Below are 21,169 nucleotides of genomic sequence, written 5' to 3' on the forward strand. Positions count from 1 at the left end.
ATTTTGCCAACATGAGCAGAATATGCCAGAGTTTAGAATAATGAGAGTGAAGTCAGATTGGATGAAATGGAAGAAACCGTATAAGTACAATTTGCCGGCTGCTGGCGGAGTCGCTTGCCCCAGATGGACTAATCGCGTTTACCGAAGGCCGTGCACCGGTCTGTAGGGCCTCGGCCCGCTTGGTGTATATTCTAGCTAGACAGACAAGCCAGTGAGATGATGGACGGCACCTGCCCTAAAATCTGATGGGACAACTTTGGCCTAATGTCAACTGATGTGTAAAGACAGTAAAAGGGGAGGACCAAATGAATTCAAGATGGTATTAGACATGAAGCGCAAGGTAAACAGATGGGGAACTGAGGTGGGGATCATCAGCGAGTAGAAACCACACAGCATGAATAGATGGCATGGAAATCCGTTTTCCATGACCCACTGTTTTATTGTTCCCAGATGCTGCAGGTAACTGGAATAATGTGTGATGGAATGATCAGCTAGTAAAGGGACACTGATTATCCAAACGTTAGAGATCTACAAAACAAAATCTATCTCCTGATGAGGATTTAAAAAAAATCCATGACCGTGGGATGATTTCATTAGATGGGGTGTGTCCATGGGAAAGCAGATATTGCAGTCCATAGACAGAAATATCTCATCAACCATTATTTAAATTGGAACAGACCACAAGATCGATTGGGCCACACATAATTTTTTTTTAGTCAGCAGTGTATTCTCTCTAGTAGAGATGATGATTAGGAATGCAGGCCCATAAGTCCAAAAGCCAGAAAGGAACACTGGGAATCATTGAAACCTCAACTGGCCGTTCAGTGAGTAAAATTTATGTCTGACTGCTGTTTAATTGTGCGCACTAAACCAGAGCCCACATTGGTAAATGAAACCTTGCCGAGCGGCGTTATTACACTTGAGAGTAAGAGGAGTGTTGAGAGATGACGTGTGAATAGGCGGTGGGGCAGCGCGGTGGGTACAAGTGAAATATAAAAAAAATAAAATAAAAAGAATACAAGAAGAAACAGCAGTTACTTACAGACGAGACAGCCCAGGGTTCTTCTGAAAGAGCAACTCCGGAAGCTGCTGCAGTTGATTACGGTTCAGGCGCCTACGGCAGGCAAGGGGATATGATCAGCCAGTGAATTTGTGCGTGTGTGTGTGTGTGTCCTTGTGTGTGGAAGCTGTGAATAATATCTGCAAGATGCAGTCAAATCAGAGTAGCCACGGGCTATTGTGTTTCAGTCTCCCCTGAATGTCACATAAATATTCACGTGAAGGTTTGGGGGGAATTAAACTGCAAAGTCAAAGACAGCACGGTGAATTATCTCTACAATGTGACATTACAACATTTCACTCGGTTAGGATTACATCCAGCGCTCTCTTTCAGGGAGTAAAAATTCCCCCAAATTCCCATTCGGCAACAAGTGAATCACATCAATTATGGATGAGAACGTGTAGAGTGGAGTTTTATCAATATGCAATGCTTCTTAACTGGAACAATGTCACATCCCAGGCTGGCAGGCGAGATGCAAATACACCATTTTCAGTCAATGAGAAACAGCCTGTTGCTAATTTGTTGGGAACCACAACTCTTTCTCTCTCCATTGGGTACTCAAGGCCCATGAGAGTGAATGCGGCGGCTGTGACAGAGATGCACAGCGCACAGAGTTTAACGCAGATGTTGGTACCTCTGCCACTCACTCAGAAGGATGACCAAGATGGCGCTTGAGTGCACGTCACACCCTAGCTTTGCTGATGGTGAGTTTGTGCCTATATTTAAATCTCAAAGAACCTGCCACTGAATTTCTACAATGGTCCGGGATGGCAAACGCCATTTGAAATTATTCATGTGTGTTTCGGATTGAGGGAAAGTCTTTTATGGTTTCAGCACAAACCGCACATGCCCATAAAGTCATCTGTGACATCCAAGTCCATTTGGCTGGCAGTACTGATGTGCCGTTTGAGGTTTGGTTTGCCGTATTTGCCCAGGGTCATTTCAGGGCGAGTTTACAAGCTGCTGAGGAGTGATGGTTCTGTCCACATGGGTCTCGGTGTGTGGTTAGAGCAGTGGGTAACAAGAAATGCTCCCGGCACCATCTGCCCACAGCGGCATGACAGGAAACTGCTTTGTACTCCATTCACATTTTATGGACAGCTCCTCTTCTAGTCAGGTTCACTCAGTTAATGCATAGGCCCACTAGCTCAGGTTTAGAAATACAATAAAAGTGTCTGTCTACCGGGTGGTACTCACAGTCGCTCGAGGTCTTTCATGTCATCAAAAGCCCCACGCTCGATCAAGGTAATCTGATTCTCCATCAGCTGCCTGCAGGGAAAAGAGTGTTAGTATTACAAACCAAAATACGGACTGACACTTTTCCTGATGGTCAATCAAAGTATCGGTGCTATGCTTGGAGAGACTCCTGTCAGTGGGTCTGTATTCACACTTGGGTGAAGCATAGTCAACACCTCACAAACACCCGGAGGTCAGCGGTGTGGATGGGAGGGCAATGTGTGGAATCAGACGGGAAAGGTAAGCCTCCCAGTGTGGTAGAAAGATGTGTGGTCCGCGGGCCTTGTGGTTGGGAGACGAGACCAAATTACAGTAAGAGGTCGAAGGTTGGCTTTAACGAAACCAGTCCTGTTTAAAAAAAAATAAAGGCCAATATAACCTCATTTATGAGCTCTTATTGGGTCCATAAAGCCAAGATAGCAGAATAATAATTGTTTTGTAATATCTTTTTAAATGCAGCATTGCCTTGACCCTGTGTTGAATTCTCTCTGTGACCATGCATATGTAACTCAAATCAACATTACTCATGTACCTGCATCATTATTTTGTTCGAGCACTTTTAACTGGAATTAAAATAATTTGGCTAATTATCATTATTATATGCACACCCAAGACACTTACAGGTATTTTAATCGCAAAATATAGAAATATATCAAGATGGTGAGAACTTCTCAAAAGCTACAAGAATATTACACAATTTTACAAATGATAAAACATATAGCCTGTAAGTATTGTTAAATTGTTTGTCTAGGTCTGTTGCTGCACCATCATTCAAACTTCTATTGTTTCACGGTTATTTCATAATACTGCAAAACAGATCTTATTTCATAGCGAATCTGTTGATTTGTTGCATTGTTTTTTAAGCCATGGAACAAATGCACGGTATGTAATTCTCTTGATTTTATGTTCAGGTTGACAGTAAGGAGGAGCTGTGAGTGGCAATAAACTGTTTGAGTTGTTTTATTTTTTTGGGGGGGTGGGGGATTGCTCGCTATCTATGAACCTGCTGCTTGTTGTGAAGTGATTTGAGTTGGGTGTTTTGCTGCCATTCCACTGAAGGCCCATGAATTTATGCTGACAAATCAAAGCCAAAAAATAAATCATAAAAAAAACCTGTCGAAATCCATCAACTCAAAGTTACACATTCTTATCTGCACACTGCCAAAGCTAGTTCCCCAAAATGGGATTTGGATGATTTTGGTTAAGTGTTACAATCACAAAAATCGAGAAGACTTTATAGCAGAAACCAGTGTGCCTTCATTACATATACAACTGTTCCGTGTTGAAGGCCACCTCTCCTGTCTCCCAACAACTCAACTGTCTGTACTTCCTCGCCATCAAATATAAATGCTAATCACTGTTTACACTCGATAAACGTTGAAAAAAAGTACAATTCAGTTTTGATCTCTTACTCATGAATTTAGATGGGAAAAATAATAGTACTTTTAAAGTTTAAAACACACACACACACACACACACACACACGCACACACACGCACACACACACACACACACACACACACACACACACACACACACACACGCACACACACACGCACACACACACACACACACACACACACACACACACATGTAAATCAAATCTCCTAAAAGTGATTGTCTCCCCTGGTATCAACACAAACTATTGATTTAAATGTGGAACCGGACAAAGGGGATGTTAGTCGGCTGTGTTGACGTTACACAGGCAGCTCACAGGGAAGATATACCACTGTTTCTTTTTGGTTCCTCGTGAGGGTTGCCTAGGGGTCAGAAGCATTAGTTGTCGACAGCGGACGCATTTTTAAAGAAAGGACAATTTTTGGGTCAACGACATGCATCCACGCATAGTGTGCGTGTGTGCGTCTATGTCTGTGTCACGCATCACATACAAGACACAAGAGGTTTTATTGTCTTTCCTGACCTCTCTGACCTTGTGGTGAGATTAAAATATATTTAACCTGTGATGGTGCAGACGTAATACAAGGACAGACGACAAGAGGGTACAAGCAGCAGGGTGAACATAGCACAGAAAAGATGGGGCGGTGAGGGGGAATAACGAAAACGCCGGAAAATAGCACAACAAGGTGCCAGAAAGATGTGTGGCTCATGTTACCCTTAAAGCATGTTTAATGTTCACACGGCTTCTTCTACCATGTTAAAACAAAAAGAGTTTGACTTTCTGAAATTACAAGGGGTGTTTTAATTTCAAAACAGTGAGAATGGCGATTATAGGAACAGATGGCACAAAAAAATATGCTTAAACAGACAGTTCCAAGTGAAAGAGAGAGAAGCCCATGACCTGACTTGCAACAATCACTTGGCTGCATCGTGTACTTTTGAGTACTTTTCCATGAAGCCACTTCACTGATCTTATGCTTATGTGAGCTTTGTGAACATTGTGTTTTCTATACATGAGTACTGTAGTTAGATTCTATCCAGCAGTAACACTCAGACAGAGACAATTGGTACTTTTGTACCATTTTTTTCATTTTGTACATGCTGCCAATAAATCTGTTTTTACAATGATAAAATGAAAATATCACCACCAAAGTCAAAAGGGAAGATACTTCCTCCTTATTGAACAATGACAGACAGGTAGAGAGGCATTCGTATTCAAACGTTATACCATACATATGTGAACGAGTGAAAATGAATTCCTCTCCTGTCATGTTTATCTAGAACTTCACCATAATGTATAAAGTGATTAACCCCCTGTTTATCACAGAGGATGCTGAAAATTGTCTAAAAGGTGAAAATGCGATATATAAAGAGACACCTTACAAGAAAAAAAGATTACACCGACCACATACTTGCATTTCAATGCATCCAAAGATAAACCAATTGTAAGTACTGTATGATTGAGCACAAATAAATAAATAAATAAATAAATAAATAAATAAATAAATAAACAGGCAAAGCCTCATAGGATAGCGTGGGATGTCAGAGACTGTCGAGGACAGACACAAAACTTACAGAACTCGGATGCATTTGAGCCCAGCAAAGTCACTTTTGGTGATGCGTGTCAGATTGTTACCATTCAGCTCCCTGCAAAGAAAAGAACACAAAAAAACAAGCATGAATATTTCAGCTTTATTTTCAAACTGCTCTCCATTCGATTTGAAAACTTGTCCAAATAATAAATGAACTTTTTGCACATTCTGCTTTTATAGTTAGACCATACGACTGGGAAGAACTGTGGAAAAGAGTGTCGATTATTTCCTGAGTTTTAGGGGGAATGTTTTTTTTTTTTTACAAATCGTGAGAAGAAAATTTAACGACTTATTTTCCTACAAAATACATGGTCATGGCCCACAAATTCCAGCTGTTGGAGGCAGCGGGAAAGGAGGTTGGGGGGTGATACCATCATGACAAGACATAAATTGTTCACAAATCATGCTAGACATTTTTGGCTTGTAGCGCATCACGGGGTGTTAGGAGAAGAAGCATGTGCAAAGAAAAGAAGTGCACCAAAAGTTAGGGGGGGGAAACACATATTCAAAGCATTATGAGTCACTATTCAAATATTCACATTGATTATGTTTTGAAACTGTTTTTGTACTTTACAATGCAACGCAATACAATACAATACAATACAATATATATTTATTTATATAGTGCTTTAACAACAGCTGAATCTGTAACAAAGCGCTTAACAAGGATCATACACAGGAAATAAAGCAGACACAAAGATATTAGAAAGCACCACAGAATTAAACTAAGATCAAGTCGGAATCATGCTGAGTTGAATACCAACAATTACAAGTGAGTTTTGAGGCTGGTTTTAAAGATGGGCAATGAGGGGGCTTTCCGAATGTTCAGTTTACATTTTAAGGACAATTGTGCTCATCTTCCTTTGTAAATTGACTGGCGACTAAGAATATCACTCCAAATCGCCCGTGCTGTTCATGCTGGTGATACATTGAAACAATAATGGGATATTTTTATTCGCTACATATGCGTCGAAAAAGGTTGTTTCAAAACAGAGCAAATTGAAAGACAATCAACGACTCCAATATTTTTGACCTTGCGGCTTTCACTGTACAATACACGGGTAATATTTCAAAGTGGCTTTTGTGCTAACATTCAAACATACGGCATAATCCTACCGGATTCTCATAAGAGTAAGATTTTTTAGAGATGTTGGCATTTCTTCTCCTTGGTCTATTCTCGAAGTGCAATGTGAGTACAAGACATTTGAGCCGTATTTCTATTTATTCTGGGAACTGCCAACCTACACCCTCAACCGCACCTCTTCTTGGCCATGTCCTTCCACCATTGTCAGGGATTAGTGGGAGCCAACGGAGGGGATTTGGGAAAGGCCGCAAGGCCAAAAAGCTAAGTGTTGTGGATATAAAGGGAGCAGATATCCAGCCTAGTGTTGACCGTCGCTTCAAAATCAGTCCGAGAGAGCGCTGTAGCTAAAAGAGATGTTTTGAAATGGCTACTGGTCTATGCATTCCTCTCAATCATTTTTGCTAATCTAAGAAAGTTTTCTCCATCATTTGTATTCACATTCGTATCTGGCAAAGTAAATATTTGGCATGTTTGTGTGCTACTGCAATCACCAAGCATTATTGGTCCACCCTGCAGTGACCCGCCTACTCAACTCCTCACATCCGAGCAAAAAAAAATGTTCCAAATCTACGTAGAGAGCTTTTACCCTCACCCGTCTAATGACCACTCGGGGGACTGCAGCGCTATGCAGTACTAAAAAGAATGGCCATTATAGACAGATGGTGTGTATGTGTGTATCTCTGGGCGTGTGCTTGTGTACGCGCGCACGTGTGTACACAGGTGCATTGACAAGCCAAGCGACAGAACCGCAGGAAATAAATAATGGACCGGCCTTCATTAGCCTGCACAGATTTGCGCACATGTGGTGTTCATTTCAGGTGCTTATGCAAAACGGTGCTTGCAGTCATGTCAATCTGCACACGAGTGCGCCTAGCCAAAGTCTCATTTCTCGAGTGGTCATTCCAGATGACACACGAATGCTCAAACACAAACAGGAGGGGACGCAATGACAAAAGTGTTGTGAGGGAGCAGCAGGATTTTGTCAAAAACCTGATGATCTCCGTAAACAAATTAGACCAGCGTTCCTTCTCTGGCAGAGAGTTCTCGCTGAATCTAGAAAAAATAAGTTGTCATAGCTTCGACCTCTACTCCAGAATTGACTCATTGACGCAACTATGCAATCGGTTGAGCAGTTTCGGGAAATGGACCACCAATAAAGCTGATATTGATCATCTTAGATAACAAGACAGATTCCTGAGTTTTGATATTGAGGTTGCGCGGAAATACCAGTCAACACTTGTGATGTATTAACTAGCACTGGAGAAGCCACAGATCCACACTTTGACATTTTCTGACCTTATAAACCATGCAAAGGGATTTTTTGTGTCCCTATAGTGTCTTTTCTACATCATTCATCCGCCGTCTGAGGCAGGCTTATGAACACAACGCAACGGAAGCCCATAAGCCGGGAGTGTGAAGCACTGTATCCTCACAGGACTGGTGTGAAACATTTTGACAAGCTATTTCCCTATGAGTGATCACGATTTACTTGATGTAGTGTATAATTACACAGAACGTCATATGGCCAATCGGCGAATGAACACGCCATGGGCATGTGTGAACCACCAATGAGGTCATAGCAGTCGCTGGATTCCTACGCATTGTTTTGCTCTTGTGAAGTGAGAATGCTGCTTTTTATTAGAGAAAATAAAATCGGTCATTAGTATTACAGTAAAAGGAATTCAAGCAATAGCTGTTGGCAGGGCAGCAAATGTGCCTTCTCTCCTTTCACAGATGCTTTGTGGTTGGGACTTGCGGTGCTGGTTTTTGCATTACAGCGCTGTGGTATTACCCTCGTGGCAGAAAATTATTAGGTTTGATACTCAGTTCACGCAGCGAAGGATTTCCACCTCCATCGGTGTATTCCCTAGACATTTCTGCAAGGATTCCCAGCATTGACACACTTCCCTGACAGCCAGATTTGCCGCATCGCTAGCTCATGCTGACTCACTACTCTGTTAATGAATGCATCAATTTGTATGGGCAGGTCTCGGTGTAATTATTAGAGTTGGGATTCAACCACATTTTCATCAAAGACTTTTAATCCCCATCAATGTTCACAAGTTCATTGTTGAAAACAAATGGAGCAATAGACCCCACATGTGCCTTAAATTAATGAAAATGAACATTACAAAATGAGGCTGTCCTCTTGCTTGAAAATAGTCCAAGTCGAACACCATTTGCTTACATCTCTGTCATTCAAATGGGCTCTGGGTGCTGCTGCAACACTGAAAAACTCATTTCGTTATTTCCGCCAGCTGCATGGGGTCTTTCAGCAGACGAGGACATGGTTTGAATTGAGCAATTTTATATGAAATGGAGCCTGGAGACCAGAGGGAGAGTAAGCAAACGTGGACGTGGAACGTGAACGTGAAACGTGGAAACAGCTAACTAATATACAGACACAAATATCCACACGGCTTGCACAGAGAAAAGAGGCAGTCGATATACACTTTATCAGTAGGGATCGTATCAGTACACCTACCTATAAATAGAAGGAAAAATGCTCAGAGGAGCAAGCAATCTGGTTCAGTTTTCCTTCCTGGATGGAGGGAAAGACAAACTATTGTGGGCTGTAATGTTTTCTTTTTCCTGACATCAAGCATTTATGCAGAATCACAGCAGGACTTAAACAAATGAGTGCCGTGGAAAAGTAGAGATTCACTGGCAGTGTACAACACAGAGGCCATAACATAAATCAGTATAAAGCCAGAGAACGGTTTTATAACTTTACATCAAGTTTTATGAATGTGCCTTTATCTGGATTGTGATTCAGCTGTTATGACTTGACAACATTAATTAAGAGTTATTGATTGTGATGAGAGTTGCCAGTTGCATTGATACTGTCGCGAACACACACATTTGAAACGCATTTACAATACGACGGGTAACTTGCACTTAACTCATTCAGTGCCATTCACAAATTTATTCGGGAATTGAAAGTATGACATAGAGCACTATTCCCGAATTAGTTCGGGTTTTATTTTTTCATGCAGGGTTGCCGATAAAGATATATTTTTACCCTTCCGCAAGGGTGCAGCATTTCCCTTTTTTCCATGTTACTGCTTTGTTCCAGCTTCAGCAGTTGTTAAAGCGCAATATGTGATGTATTACATTGTATTTTGGACAGCCACCCTCATTTTAAGCTCATATAACTCCAGATCGATAAAATTTAGGAATTAACTTTTTGTTTATGATGAAAGAAGAGAGGCTAAGGTTTCTTATGCGGCACTGAATGTTTATGTAGTCCTAAAACTCAATATTCTTTGAGTCCTGGAATTCGAATGACAATAACAAAAACCCTGACACTGGAGTGGACACATTTTTGCACATCATCTAGCAGTGAATGAGTTAAACACGTATGTCATTTTAATCCTACGCGTGCATTTTTCTCCAATGAACTTGTTAAGAGGGAGCAGGTACTGTCATTATACAAGCCATCATCAATCTGCAAGATGATGCATTCATTTCAACTGAGTGGCTCACGCAAAATCTAACACGACCTCCTGCAAGTGTTTTGTTTTTCTCAACATACTGGACACTGTTAACAATCACGATGGAAGTACTGTATGTACAGCAGGGGTGTCAAAGTAATTTTTTGCCGCGGGCCACATTGTAGTTATGGTTTACTCTCGAGGGCCGTTATGAATTTGGGGAACCCATTAGAATGTTTAAATCCCTTCAAATAATACATATAGAGCACACAGCAAATTAATGAATAACTCGTTTTCAAATCTGAAGTCAAGAATAATGACTTTTATTGTGGTTGACATCCAAAAATATGAAATTTTGGCTCAGATTTTAGCAATCATCATGGAATTTAACAAGTTTGATTTGCTTTCGCGGGCCAAAAAAAATGATGTGGCGGGCCGGATTTGGCCCGCGGGCCTTGACTTTGACACCTGTGATGTACAGTATATTGTTTATGCATTATTTTTTTACTTTTACATTCAAATCCTTTCCTCCTGTGTAGTTTCAATGTGCAGTCATTGGCTGCCGTTTTAGTCGCTATACACGGAATCATTGCTGCCATATGTGAAAGACAGCAATACTCAGTTTGGTGTGTATGCCACTCATGACCTGCACCAACAGAGACATCCCTCCAACACGAAACTCCAAAATAATTTGTCTTATGACTATTACTTTCAGGGCTAGCGACTATACCACAATGTTCCTACCTCTTGCACAAACTCACTTGGTCCAGGCTCCAAATTGAGAATAAGCAGATAATAGATGGATGGATTTTTTTGGGGCGCGCCAAATGTTGCATGTGATCATGATCATTAAATAACGACTTACTTACACAAAAAATAGGAATAATATATGATAAATGGCATTTTGGTAGTAACTTGCCCAACACCGCACACATGAACACGCGCCTCAATTGAAATGACTTATTAATGTGTGCACATTTTGCCGCGGTGTCACGGTTGCAAGCGTCACAGGACCATTTGTCTAGCGCAGGTTTGCCTGGCAGGGAAGCCAAAAGCCTGAGGATTGAAGCTCCGTGACCGCACGCTTTCCAAACTCCTCACTGCGTTTACAAGCTGGCGACAGAATACTCAAAGTGCTGTGGCCAAAGCGCGGCAGATCATTACCCACAATCACGTGCTGATCGTACTATTTGACCGCACAAGCTGACAGTTTTTGAATGAACGACAGCGGCTGAGAGGCAATGCGCAGTCTGGAGTAGTAGTGAAACACACAGGAGAGGATGGGATAGGCTGCGCAGGAATTGTCACTAGGTGTTTAAAAACGACAGTGTGGGAACTGTGTTGCTGTGTGGGAAAAAGCGACCTACATACTCGTTGCTCCAACACTAACACAACTGCGCCAATGCGAGCTCACAAAAAACCTCAATGAGTGAAAGTCTGAGATGGGGCGAGAGAACGCAGCCCAGCGTGGCCAAAATAACACACTTAAAGTGAACTGGAACACTTCTGTCCACACTCAAAGGTCAGATTTCTCCTTTGAATTGAAATGTGGCTTTCAGACATGCAGGCCCTCAATTTCACATTTTTAGCGTGTGCGTCAATGAGTGTGCAGCACAGTGGCTAAAGACTATGTCTGAGAGTGTGTTTGTGGGTTCCTTCGGGGCTATTTACAGTGTTCATTCTGCGCAGTCAGGGCTCAGGAGGCAGAGCTCACTGAGACGTAAATACTAAGCACATGCCGTGTGAACACACACACACACACACACACACACACACACACACACACACACACACACACGCACACACGCACACACGCACACACACACACGCACACACGCACACACACACACACACACACTTAACAAGTCAGGTGTTGCAATCCAGGCATTTATTTGACTGGGCCTTGGACACGCCAGCTAAAACACTGGGCAAAGTGAAGACAGTTTCATGTATGAGACATTTCTCCAAGTAAAAATAACAGTGAGATCGAGAACAGGAAGTATAGGACGGAAAGGTAAAGCACAGACACTTTTTGCTCAAACAGAGATAATAATTAATGACACCGTCAGACCAATGCAAATCAATTAAACATCTGTTCTAGTGCAGGTTGCCATCACCGCTGCAACACACTGGAACAGGAACACACAGGGCGCTGCGGTGGAGGCCTTGACTGAGGGGTTTTTCATGCTTCATACTGTATCTGCTGCTGTTGTGCACTGACCATGTATGAATGTGCGCTCTGAAATGCATCATGTGTCTTGTGTGTGTGCGTGCGTGCATGTGTGTGTGCGTTAAAAACATCTGCTCAGTCACATTATGTTCCCGCCACTCTCTAATGAGTAGAAACATGAAATTCAACGGCACTTGGGGGTGCACAGGGCTCCGCCAAAGGCTGAATAGCCCCAATTTGGATCAGAGCCAGTGTGTATGCCCTCACTGGTACCCGCAGTCTTGATTATCTGTGTATTGAGAAGTGCTTATAAAGATGTCAAGGAAAATGTTGACATTGATTCGTAATGGGCTCAAACGCACAGCAATCATCAGCAACCCAATGTTAAAATCAAGGTGTGTTGTATTGACGAACCGCAATCAAAAGGGAAACTACTTTGTAAAACGAAACTTAATACATCAGCTTCAACCACGGGTCAGTTCAAGAACAACAACAACAAAAAAGAAACAATTAGGACCATGCCTCTTTGCTTCATTCCAAGATACCCATTATCTGTTTATATGTTTAATAAATAAACACTTTGTAAAACTCAGGCCTAAAACAAGTATGAATACTCCTAATTTGGATCAACATCTCACTATCATCCCCAGTGAACATAATTTCCCATTGGATTGGATTCGCCTTTATTCGTCTCGCAGTAGAAATTTTTACATTTTACAGCAGCAAAGTTATGAAAGTAAGAGCAAAGGAAAGGAAGAAGTAGAAAAACAAATACAGGAGCTCCTGTAAAGGTAGCCACTCTTGCGGTGCCATATTGAAGTAGAAAAAAAAAACAACAAAAAACTAAATAACAAATAATGTGACACAACACAAAAGACACAGACAGTCATTCAATAATAAGCACTTTCTGCACCCTCTTTTTTTTTGCATGAAGCAGACTTAGATGAAAAAGGACGATGAAAAGGGAGAGGATCAAAGTATCCTTTTCACCAGTGGATCACAGACGTCATGGTAGAATGTGCACATCTGCTACAAGCTAAATGTTGAAAGCAAAGACAAAGCTGTAACATCTCTTGCCCCACGTAAATCTGCTTCAATTCCAAGCTGCAACTGATCCACATATGCATCGGTGCTATGTGTGTGCTGATGCTCCTTTCTTCTCACTGCCGGCTCCTCAAGTGATGCATCCATCCAACCGCAGACTGTACAACAGCACCGACCTTTCTGTTAAAATGCTGCCCTTGACAGATGCAAAAACACACAATCGCCCCAGAGCTGTCCAGTGATGACAGTTAAATAACACTGACATTGCTCACAAATCAAAAACAGTGCTGGCATATTCATGCTGCCGAAAAGGCGCAACCGCTCAGCAGAGTCTCCTCCTTGATGAATGCCGTGGCCAAAAATGCTGAAAAACAATCTGTACCCATTCCGCACGCCGCACAACAACTCAGTGACAAAAGAAAACACAAAAACAACAAAACAAGCAAGGCTCATTAGAACACTACCCAGGCGCCATCTTGGAATTCTTTTGACTTCATTGAGTGCACATTGATTGATTAGGGGAAAACTATGACACTTCAGATACCAAGTGTGTGCAAATAAGTTCATGCTTGGCCCACCACTCACTCATTGGCAAACTTCCACAGACGTCATTTTTGGAGTTAAAAACAAATGAAATGCAATGGCCAGTCACAGCAATGGCCAGTGGAGCTTAGATCCCTGCCAAGGCTTTTTGTTGAAGGTCAGGGCCGCATTTTTTCAGACGCAATGTGCTTTAATTGATGCAAAAATTGGCAGTGCGCTTTATGTATGGATGGCGACTTGAAGTTGAATAAAGTTGGACTCAATTCCAACTCACCGACTCTTTCACAATTACACTTCATTTTCTGGCAATCATGCAAGGATACCCTGAACAGTAGCACTGCCATTAAAAATGCATTGGTGGATGGATAGTTTTATTTTAATTTCAACGTCTGGGTAAATGCCGTAATGGCTCTCTTCCCCCATGCAGGCAGGATTAACAAGCACATGACAGCAGTCATCTGTTGCGCAGCACCTCGACAGTTAACCGAGTTTAGATCTTCCTTTGTACATGGAATGCTGTGCAATTGCCTCTCAGAAACTCAATCACATCAAAAAAACATCTGGATGAGCGTGAAATGCGATTTCGCAGGCATATCGAGGATGTCAGTAGAGCGTTCAACAAAGTGTAGTTGAATTCCGCCATCCATCCCTCGTCACTCACAAACGGCGCCGCCAGGATGCGCCCGCTAAGCCGGCAAAGGTGAAGAAGAAAGATGGAATTTCTGGTAGATGAAAGATGATCCTAGTGGATGCACTAAATCGGATTTCATGGTCGGCTTTGATTTGGAGTTGCATGCAGAGTGATCGTGTGTGTATGCGCACACCTTGAAATTGAATTACATTGACATATATGTACATGTTTCAGTCGACCAGAGACGACAAATTATCCTATTCAGAATTTATAACCCCTTGTGAGACTTCACATTTTTGTACCTGAATTCTACACTGTGCGACTTAAAATTGATGTACAACTTTAACACACATAAATGCCTTTGACAGGATAATTCTTCTCAAGTGTGCAATCAGAAATATAGTGTAGCTGTGTCAGGAGAGCAGGGCAGTGGGTCGAGGGTGAGTTTAGAAGCACAGCAGCCGCCTTTGATGTTTGGCAGTCCAAATTTGAACGTGTAACATGCTTGTTGTAGCTGGTATGTACCCTGGTGAACAAAGAGATGATAACAACTGGGTGAAGTCTTCACAAAAGCATCTGAAAACAAATAAATGAGAATGTCTCCTTGAAATAATAGACTCCAATTAGACCAATGGTGTCAAAGTCATTTTTTGCCGCGGGCCACATTGTAGTTATGGTTTCCTCTCTGGGTGTCGTTATGAATTTGGGGAAGTCATTAGAATGTTTAATCCCCTCCACATATGGATACATATGGAGCGCACAACAAATTAATGAATAACTCGTTTTCAAATTTGAAGTAAAAAATAATGATTGTTATTGTGGTTTGCATACGACAATTTAAAATTTTGGTTCAGACTTTAGCAAGCATCATTGAAATTGACATGCTTGATTTGCTTTCATGGGACGAAGAAAATGACGTGGCGGGCTGGATTTGGCCCCCGGGTCCTGACTTTGACATCTGTGAATTAGGCAGAGATGAGTTGAACTGTTATTTGTTGGTTCATCCGCCAGTGAATGGAAGCAACGTCTGAGTAAATGTATTGAGTTAAAATACAGCATACGGGAGCATGCAGTGGTATTGGAAGTTTTGGGGTATAGAGACATTCTACAGGGACGTATTATAGTATAAACCGCGCCACAACCGATGGCTCATCCCTTTCTGATCGATGAGAAGGTTGCTTCAGCCGTCATCTGTACAAAAGTGAAGGTTTCGGACGTTTCGCCTCCTATCCAAGAGGCTTCGTCAGCGAACTAAAGTCTGACTGGTCGTATCGGCCCCATTTATATATCCCTAATGTCCAGACATGGTGGCGCCGGACACAGCTATGATAGGTCCCTACTCTCAGGTTGGGGGGGCAAAGGACCCCTCCCTGTGGCCCCACTGATTGTTCCTACATTCCTGACTAACGACTGGCCTATTACCCCCAATCCCACCGGTATCACCTCATCAGCATAACGACCCTCATCAGCATTACGAAAGTTGCCTAACCTGTTTTGCCTAAGCAGGCTATTGTATGAACGATCCAAATTGAACCTCACCCCACCAGACCGGTTTAATGAAGGATTTTGTTGTTTTATAAGAATCGCTTCTTTTACCCCCCTTTCAAACCATCTATGTTCTTTCGCTAAGATTTTGACCTCATTGTCGTCAAATGAGTGGTTGCTAGCTTTTAGGTGCAAATGTACTGCCGATTGAGGTCCACTTATATTATCCCTGCGATGTTGCGCGAAACGTCCGAAACCTTCACTTTTGTACAGATGACGGCTGAAGCAACCTTCTCATCGATGGACCACTCCTGTACGACTGAGAGCTTACACAGACGTATCCCTTTCTGATGAAAAAAAAAAAGAATTGACCCATCAGTGACAGTCGGTTAGCTTATTTGTTTTTTGCACTTTCGCTTCTTGTGCCTCCTTTCCGGTGAGAACCAGCTCAAGTGAGTACACCAATCTGTCTCTCAAGCATCCTCTGATCATGCGCCGCTTCTCAATCCATGTGTCTTTTTATCCTTTAGATAATGCTCTTTCAACTTTCGTCGTTGCCAGGTAGCGGGTGATTGCTTTTCAGCGTTGTTGGGGTGAATTATGGATCGGGTGCCTGGCAAGCTGTCAGTTTAAGCAGCCATGCCAAAAAACACTGCAGGCACTCCGTGGCACATGCACACATATTTTCCAGCTACAGCGTTACCCCCCTCCACACAAAAAAAGTTACTCATTTACCGAATGCACATATGCAGAAGGTTTGCAAATAAAAAAGAACACACACCGGGCCTGGAGGAGACATAGGAGACATTTGTCAAAAGGCTGCCTTTTGCAGCACATTTTGCAAAAGGGCACGCTGTTGTTAATCGCCACACTCCTCCCCCTTTGAAAATCAACTCATTCGCACAGATGAGGCACATGCGTTTTGCAGCCGGGATGTCACGGAGGAAGAGAGAAAATGAGCTGTGTTTGGATCAGTATCTGCCTAAATAATCATGTGATAATAAAGTATTGCACACAATATATTTTTATGGATAATTTCAAAGAAGATGGGCTACAGCAGCATTAAAAAAGATGAGGAGAGTGAATAAAGGGGTGGGGGCTGTTATGGTTTTATCATGGGGAGCCTCACAGTGTCATTACTGTGTCTCCAGCCTGAGGAGCTCAGGGGTCAGAACTGATCCAATCCCACACTGACAAGTGCAAATGGGATTCTGCTGTCTGTGGCAACACCCTCAGCGCACACATCCCGCTGCCTAAAGACACACGCACACACAGACACACACACAAACACACCTCTCTAAAATCCTCCCCCCTTCTTTAACACACCCCCACCATTTCCCAAACGCATCAGTCTGTACACACGAGCGCGAACACAATCCACAAAGCTTTTTAGTCATCTCTGCTCTGCTTTCCAAGACTAATTCATATATAGCCACTAAAGTGAGGCGAGTTATGTTTTTGATAGTTCACGCCGAATAAATTGAATGAATTAAAGCTGACATATTGTTTTGAATTTTGATGCAGTATTGCAAAACAAGGATTCCACACACGGTATGGTAAATTTAGGACAATCGTGGGGTTCAACTGTGTTGAACATTGATTTTTCACCTCATACACTGTAATGGCCCACAGCAAATATAGTCTCTAATTCTAAAATAGTAGCCAACGTAGGTCAGCTGTGTTTTGAGGCTAAACATGACTCACATACAGATGAATAAATAGAAATACATATGATTGGCACATTTAAGGAGAAACACATGAATGCACAGATAACTTTAAAAAAACTCATGAGTAACAGAGGCAATGAATATTTACAAAACTAGTGTCAGGCAACAACAACAACAACAACAACATAAAAACATAAGGTGATTTTCTGAGAAATTAAAGATGAAAAGCATTAAATAAGCACCCATTTCCCAATGTGCCATTGCTGGTTCTGACACAGGCACTTCCTCCGTTCTTGCGAGAGCATCTTTAATTCAAGACTGATATTCCAAAAGCTGAAATAAAGCAATTTGCCCTCACACGCTTCACTTGTAATTTCTTCTTCTTTTCCTTTCGGCTTTTCTCCTCAGGGGTCGCCACAGCGAATCAATGTCCTCCATTTATCCCGGTTTTGTGCATCCTCTTGCCTCACACCAGCTACCTTCATGTCCTCTTTGACCACATCCATATACCTCCTCTTCGGTCTTCCTCTCGGTCTCCTGCCTGGCAGTTCAAGGCTCAGCATCCTACTCATACTCTTCACTTGTGATTTACTGATGAATATTTCAGACGAGTGTGTCATGAAAAAAACAGGAGAGGAACCCACTGTGGCAGCCAGCGCATATCTGCCCCCCCCCCCCCCCCTCAACCTCCATCAGTTTTACAAGACAGCTACAAGATCCTGGTGGAAGACTCACTTAAGGAGCAGATTTGCTTAATTTTCTAGATGATTTCACAATTTGTGGAGTGAGTGTTCAGGGCCATGCATAGGCAAACGGGGGGGGGGGGGGGTACTAGAGGGGAGACACAGAGTGAGGGATGAAGTGAAGAGGACTTATAAGTGGGGAGACAAAATGTAACCTCCAAATTTTGAACTTAGTTTCTTTAACTTTAAATGTTGGATGTGTTTAAGTGTATTACATTTCAGTAAATAGTTGCTAAGCATAAAGCACACATCCTCTCAGTCCCACTCACTTATTTACACCTGAATGGGATGCCAATGTCTGACACACAGCTTGACAAGCAGGGCTATTGTTCTCAATCTTTGGAGTGACATCAAGCAGGCGACAACATTGCAGGGAAGAAGCAAAGCGGGCAGGTGGTACTCACAGCCTCTCTGTGTTACGTGGGATATTCCTCGGCATGGTCTTGAGCCCCAGTCCGTGGCAGTCGACCGTGGTGCCGCTGCAGGTACACAGGGCAGGGCAGGCACCCACGCTGGGTGACAGCAGGGCGCAGAGCATCACGGCCCAGATGCACATCTCCAGCGTGTCAAAAAACATCCTTTTGCCTTTCTTTGTCAACACCATCCCGGCCTGACTTATTTCTTCCTTCTAAGGAATCCTGAAAAAAAAAATCAAAAAGGTAGATATTTTCAGCTAATATAAAAAAACAAATATAATTTCCTTTGAGGAGTTCAGAAAGAACAAAAATCCCTTTTGATTTGTTTTGGTCTAGTACTTCTCGTTTTGAGTTTGGGTTTCCCCCCCTCCCAAAAAAAACAGTTATCTTGCTCTTATTGTCTCCTTGCAAACTCTTCTCCTGCCTTGGCTCTGTGGAGTGGCTGTGGTGTGCGCACGTCTCCTCCTCACTCAGTCCCACTCTGCTCTGCTTGCCTAAAGAGAGGAAATGGGAGGAAAGAGCAGAATGAGAAAAAAAGGCTTTCTCTCTCTCTCCTGACACACACACTCACACACACACACACACCAGTCATCCATCACAAGGATCTACAAATAGCAGACCCCCACGACTCCACCCCTACCCCTCCTCACACAGTATACACCCCCCCCAATCAGAACCCTGCTTGAACTCCCTCTCATTCTCAAGATCCCTCTTTCATTCCCTGAATTCTATTCACCCTCCACATCTACTCGACATATCTTCATCTTTTAATTCCCACCCACTCCACTCCTTCCTTTCTCTCAGGCTGCCTCCGGGCGTACCCCCAAGGGAGCGGCACCTAACCTGCGTAACCCCTTGCTTGAAGGGCTGTGCAGGGGAGCTTGAGCTTTGTGTGTGACTGTAAATATATACATGTAACAAAGACCAATCAAGCAGGGATGTGAGGAATCAACACGTCAGCCCTTAAAGCCCAAAAATAAGACTGTCTGCATATCAAGTGTAGCCATATGTGCAAAACGTCATCTGAGAGATTACGTCAAATAAACACAAGTGGTACCTACACATCATGAAAAAAAAAATCATACCTGCTCAGCCGATGGGATTTATGGTGGTACATTGGCATGAGACTTGTCTCTCTTGATATCAATTTGGGCTGAGAATGGCTCATGAGTGGGAGCTGTTGACAAACGCTCAGAGAAATGCTCACGCTTCACAATATCTGTCTCTCAGATTGTCGCCATGAAAAAAGGAACATTTGGGAGGGTGTACAGGAAACAATTCCAAAACAACTTAGCTTAAGGCTTGTGTAGCACACTATGTCCACTAATATCTCGTTTCGTCTAGGCGTCCAAAATGTTAAGTGAAAGCCCACTTGGAAACTCTTTAACGACAATTTTGCAGCCACTTCCAATAAAGGGCTTTGCGCAGACGACGACTGTTTATTTGACATGTCAAGTTGAGTCATAGTATATTGGCATAAGGCCATTTTGAACATGATCAGACATGAGTCCTGACTGCTGCCAGTCAACTTTAGCCAACAAACTTCACTTTAACAATTGTTAAGTATTTATTGACTCAAATGCCCTCTGTTTAACTTATAGTAACATGTAAACAAAACACCACAGCTGGTTTGTATTCAGTGCTGTGCTTGTAGTTCACCTCAGGACACTTAGATTCCGCAGAGGGATTTTGGGTGGGTGTATCCCTCCTAACATAAACATGACCCAAAGAATCTCATTCATTCGTTAATGCATGAAAAAAAGAAATATCGGGAGAAAAGCACATGTGCACATGCAGGTGTACTTATGGATACTTTGGGAGAGGGGTGGTCCATCTGTCTCAGTAAAAGTGTCGGCACGGTGTAGATCTTCCCTAATTAAAGAGGAGACAGTGATGTTTAGTGGTAATGGGGGGTGGGGGAAACGTCGCTCCACTCTGGGAATGCATATAAAACACAACAGCAATTATTCTGGTGCTCTCAAGGTAGTGGGAGGACATGTCGGTTATTTATAATTAGACTAGAAAAGGGTTTGTATACAAAACAGGAGGCATGTCTTAATTAACTTGCAGGATAAATAGTTCAAACAATTCATAGGACAGTACGATGAGAACATTTACGGAAGAGGGTTAGGGTCCCTGAAGAAAAAAATGTTGGCAAGATTTTCACTTTAAAATCAGAATTCTGATTTCAAAGTCAGAATATATTCTGACTTTAATCTCAGAATTCTCACTTTATTCACAGAATTCTGACTTCAAAGTCAGAATTCTGAGAATAAAGACAGAATTCTGACTGTGACTTTCATGGAGCTATGAAGTGTGGAGGGAACGTCAGCATGTGGTGTGGCTTGGAAGAAAGGACATACAGTAATGTCACCAAGTGACTTTTAACGACAATCCTGGCTTTAAAGTCTGAATTCTCGCCAAAAGTCTCGCTTTAAAGTCAGAATTCTGTGAGAATAAAGTCAGAATTCTGAGATTAAAGTGAGAACTTGCCAACCTTTTTTACTTCATTGGCCCTAATTCTCTTCCGTAGTAAGTAGAAATGAATTCAGTAGCTGGAAATGAATTTATTTTAGGGTACCCATAAAAACACTAACTGCCTGTGTCTTAACCAGGATTCCAAAACTATGCAATCATACCACCTCAGTATTTACCTTTGTGCCTCT

At 42.4% G+C, this 21,169-nt stretch overlaps 1 protein-coding gene across 1 annotated transcript in view; it reads right to left on the bottom strand.

The window, feature by feature from the left end:
- The window catches only part of slit1a (slit homolog 1a (Drosophila)), a 98,143-nt gene extending 79,072 nt beyond the window's left edge, over positions 1-19,071 (bottom strand). Inside the window, exons 1-4 of the mRNA XM_089012603.1 lie at positions 18,492-19,071; positions 5,270-5,341; positions 2,258-2,329; positions 1,043-1,114 (exon numbers count right to left, since the gene is read on the bottom strand). Of these exons, the coding sequence (XP_088868729.1) occupies positions 1,043-1,114; positions 2,258-2,329; positions 5,270-5,341; positions 18,492-18,691 (416 nt within the window). The 5' untranslated portion in view covers positions 18,692-19,071. The remainder of the gene's footprint in view (positions 1-1,042; positions 1,115-2,257; positions 2,330-5,269; positions 5,342-18,491) is intronic.
- Between the last annotated feature and the right edge of the window lie 2,098 nt (positions 19,072-21,169).

Source organism: Hippocampus bargibanti, linkage group LG13, assembly GCF_051943395.1.
Source record: "Hippocampus bargibanti isolate YZ-2025 linkage group LG13, ASM5194339v1, whole genome shotgun sequence".
Taxonomy (NCBI): domain Eukaryota; kingdom Metazoa; phylum Chordata; class Actinopteri; order Syngnathiformes; family Syngnathidae; genus Hippocampus; species Hippocampus bargibanti.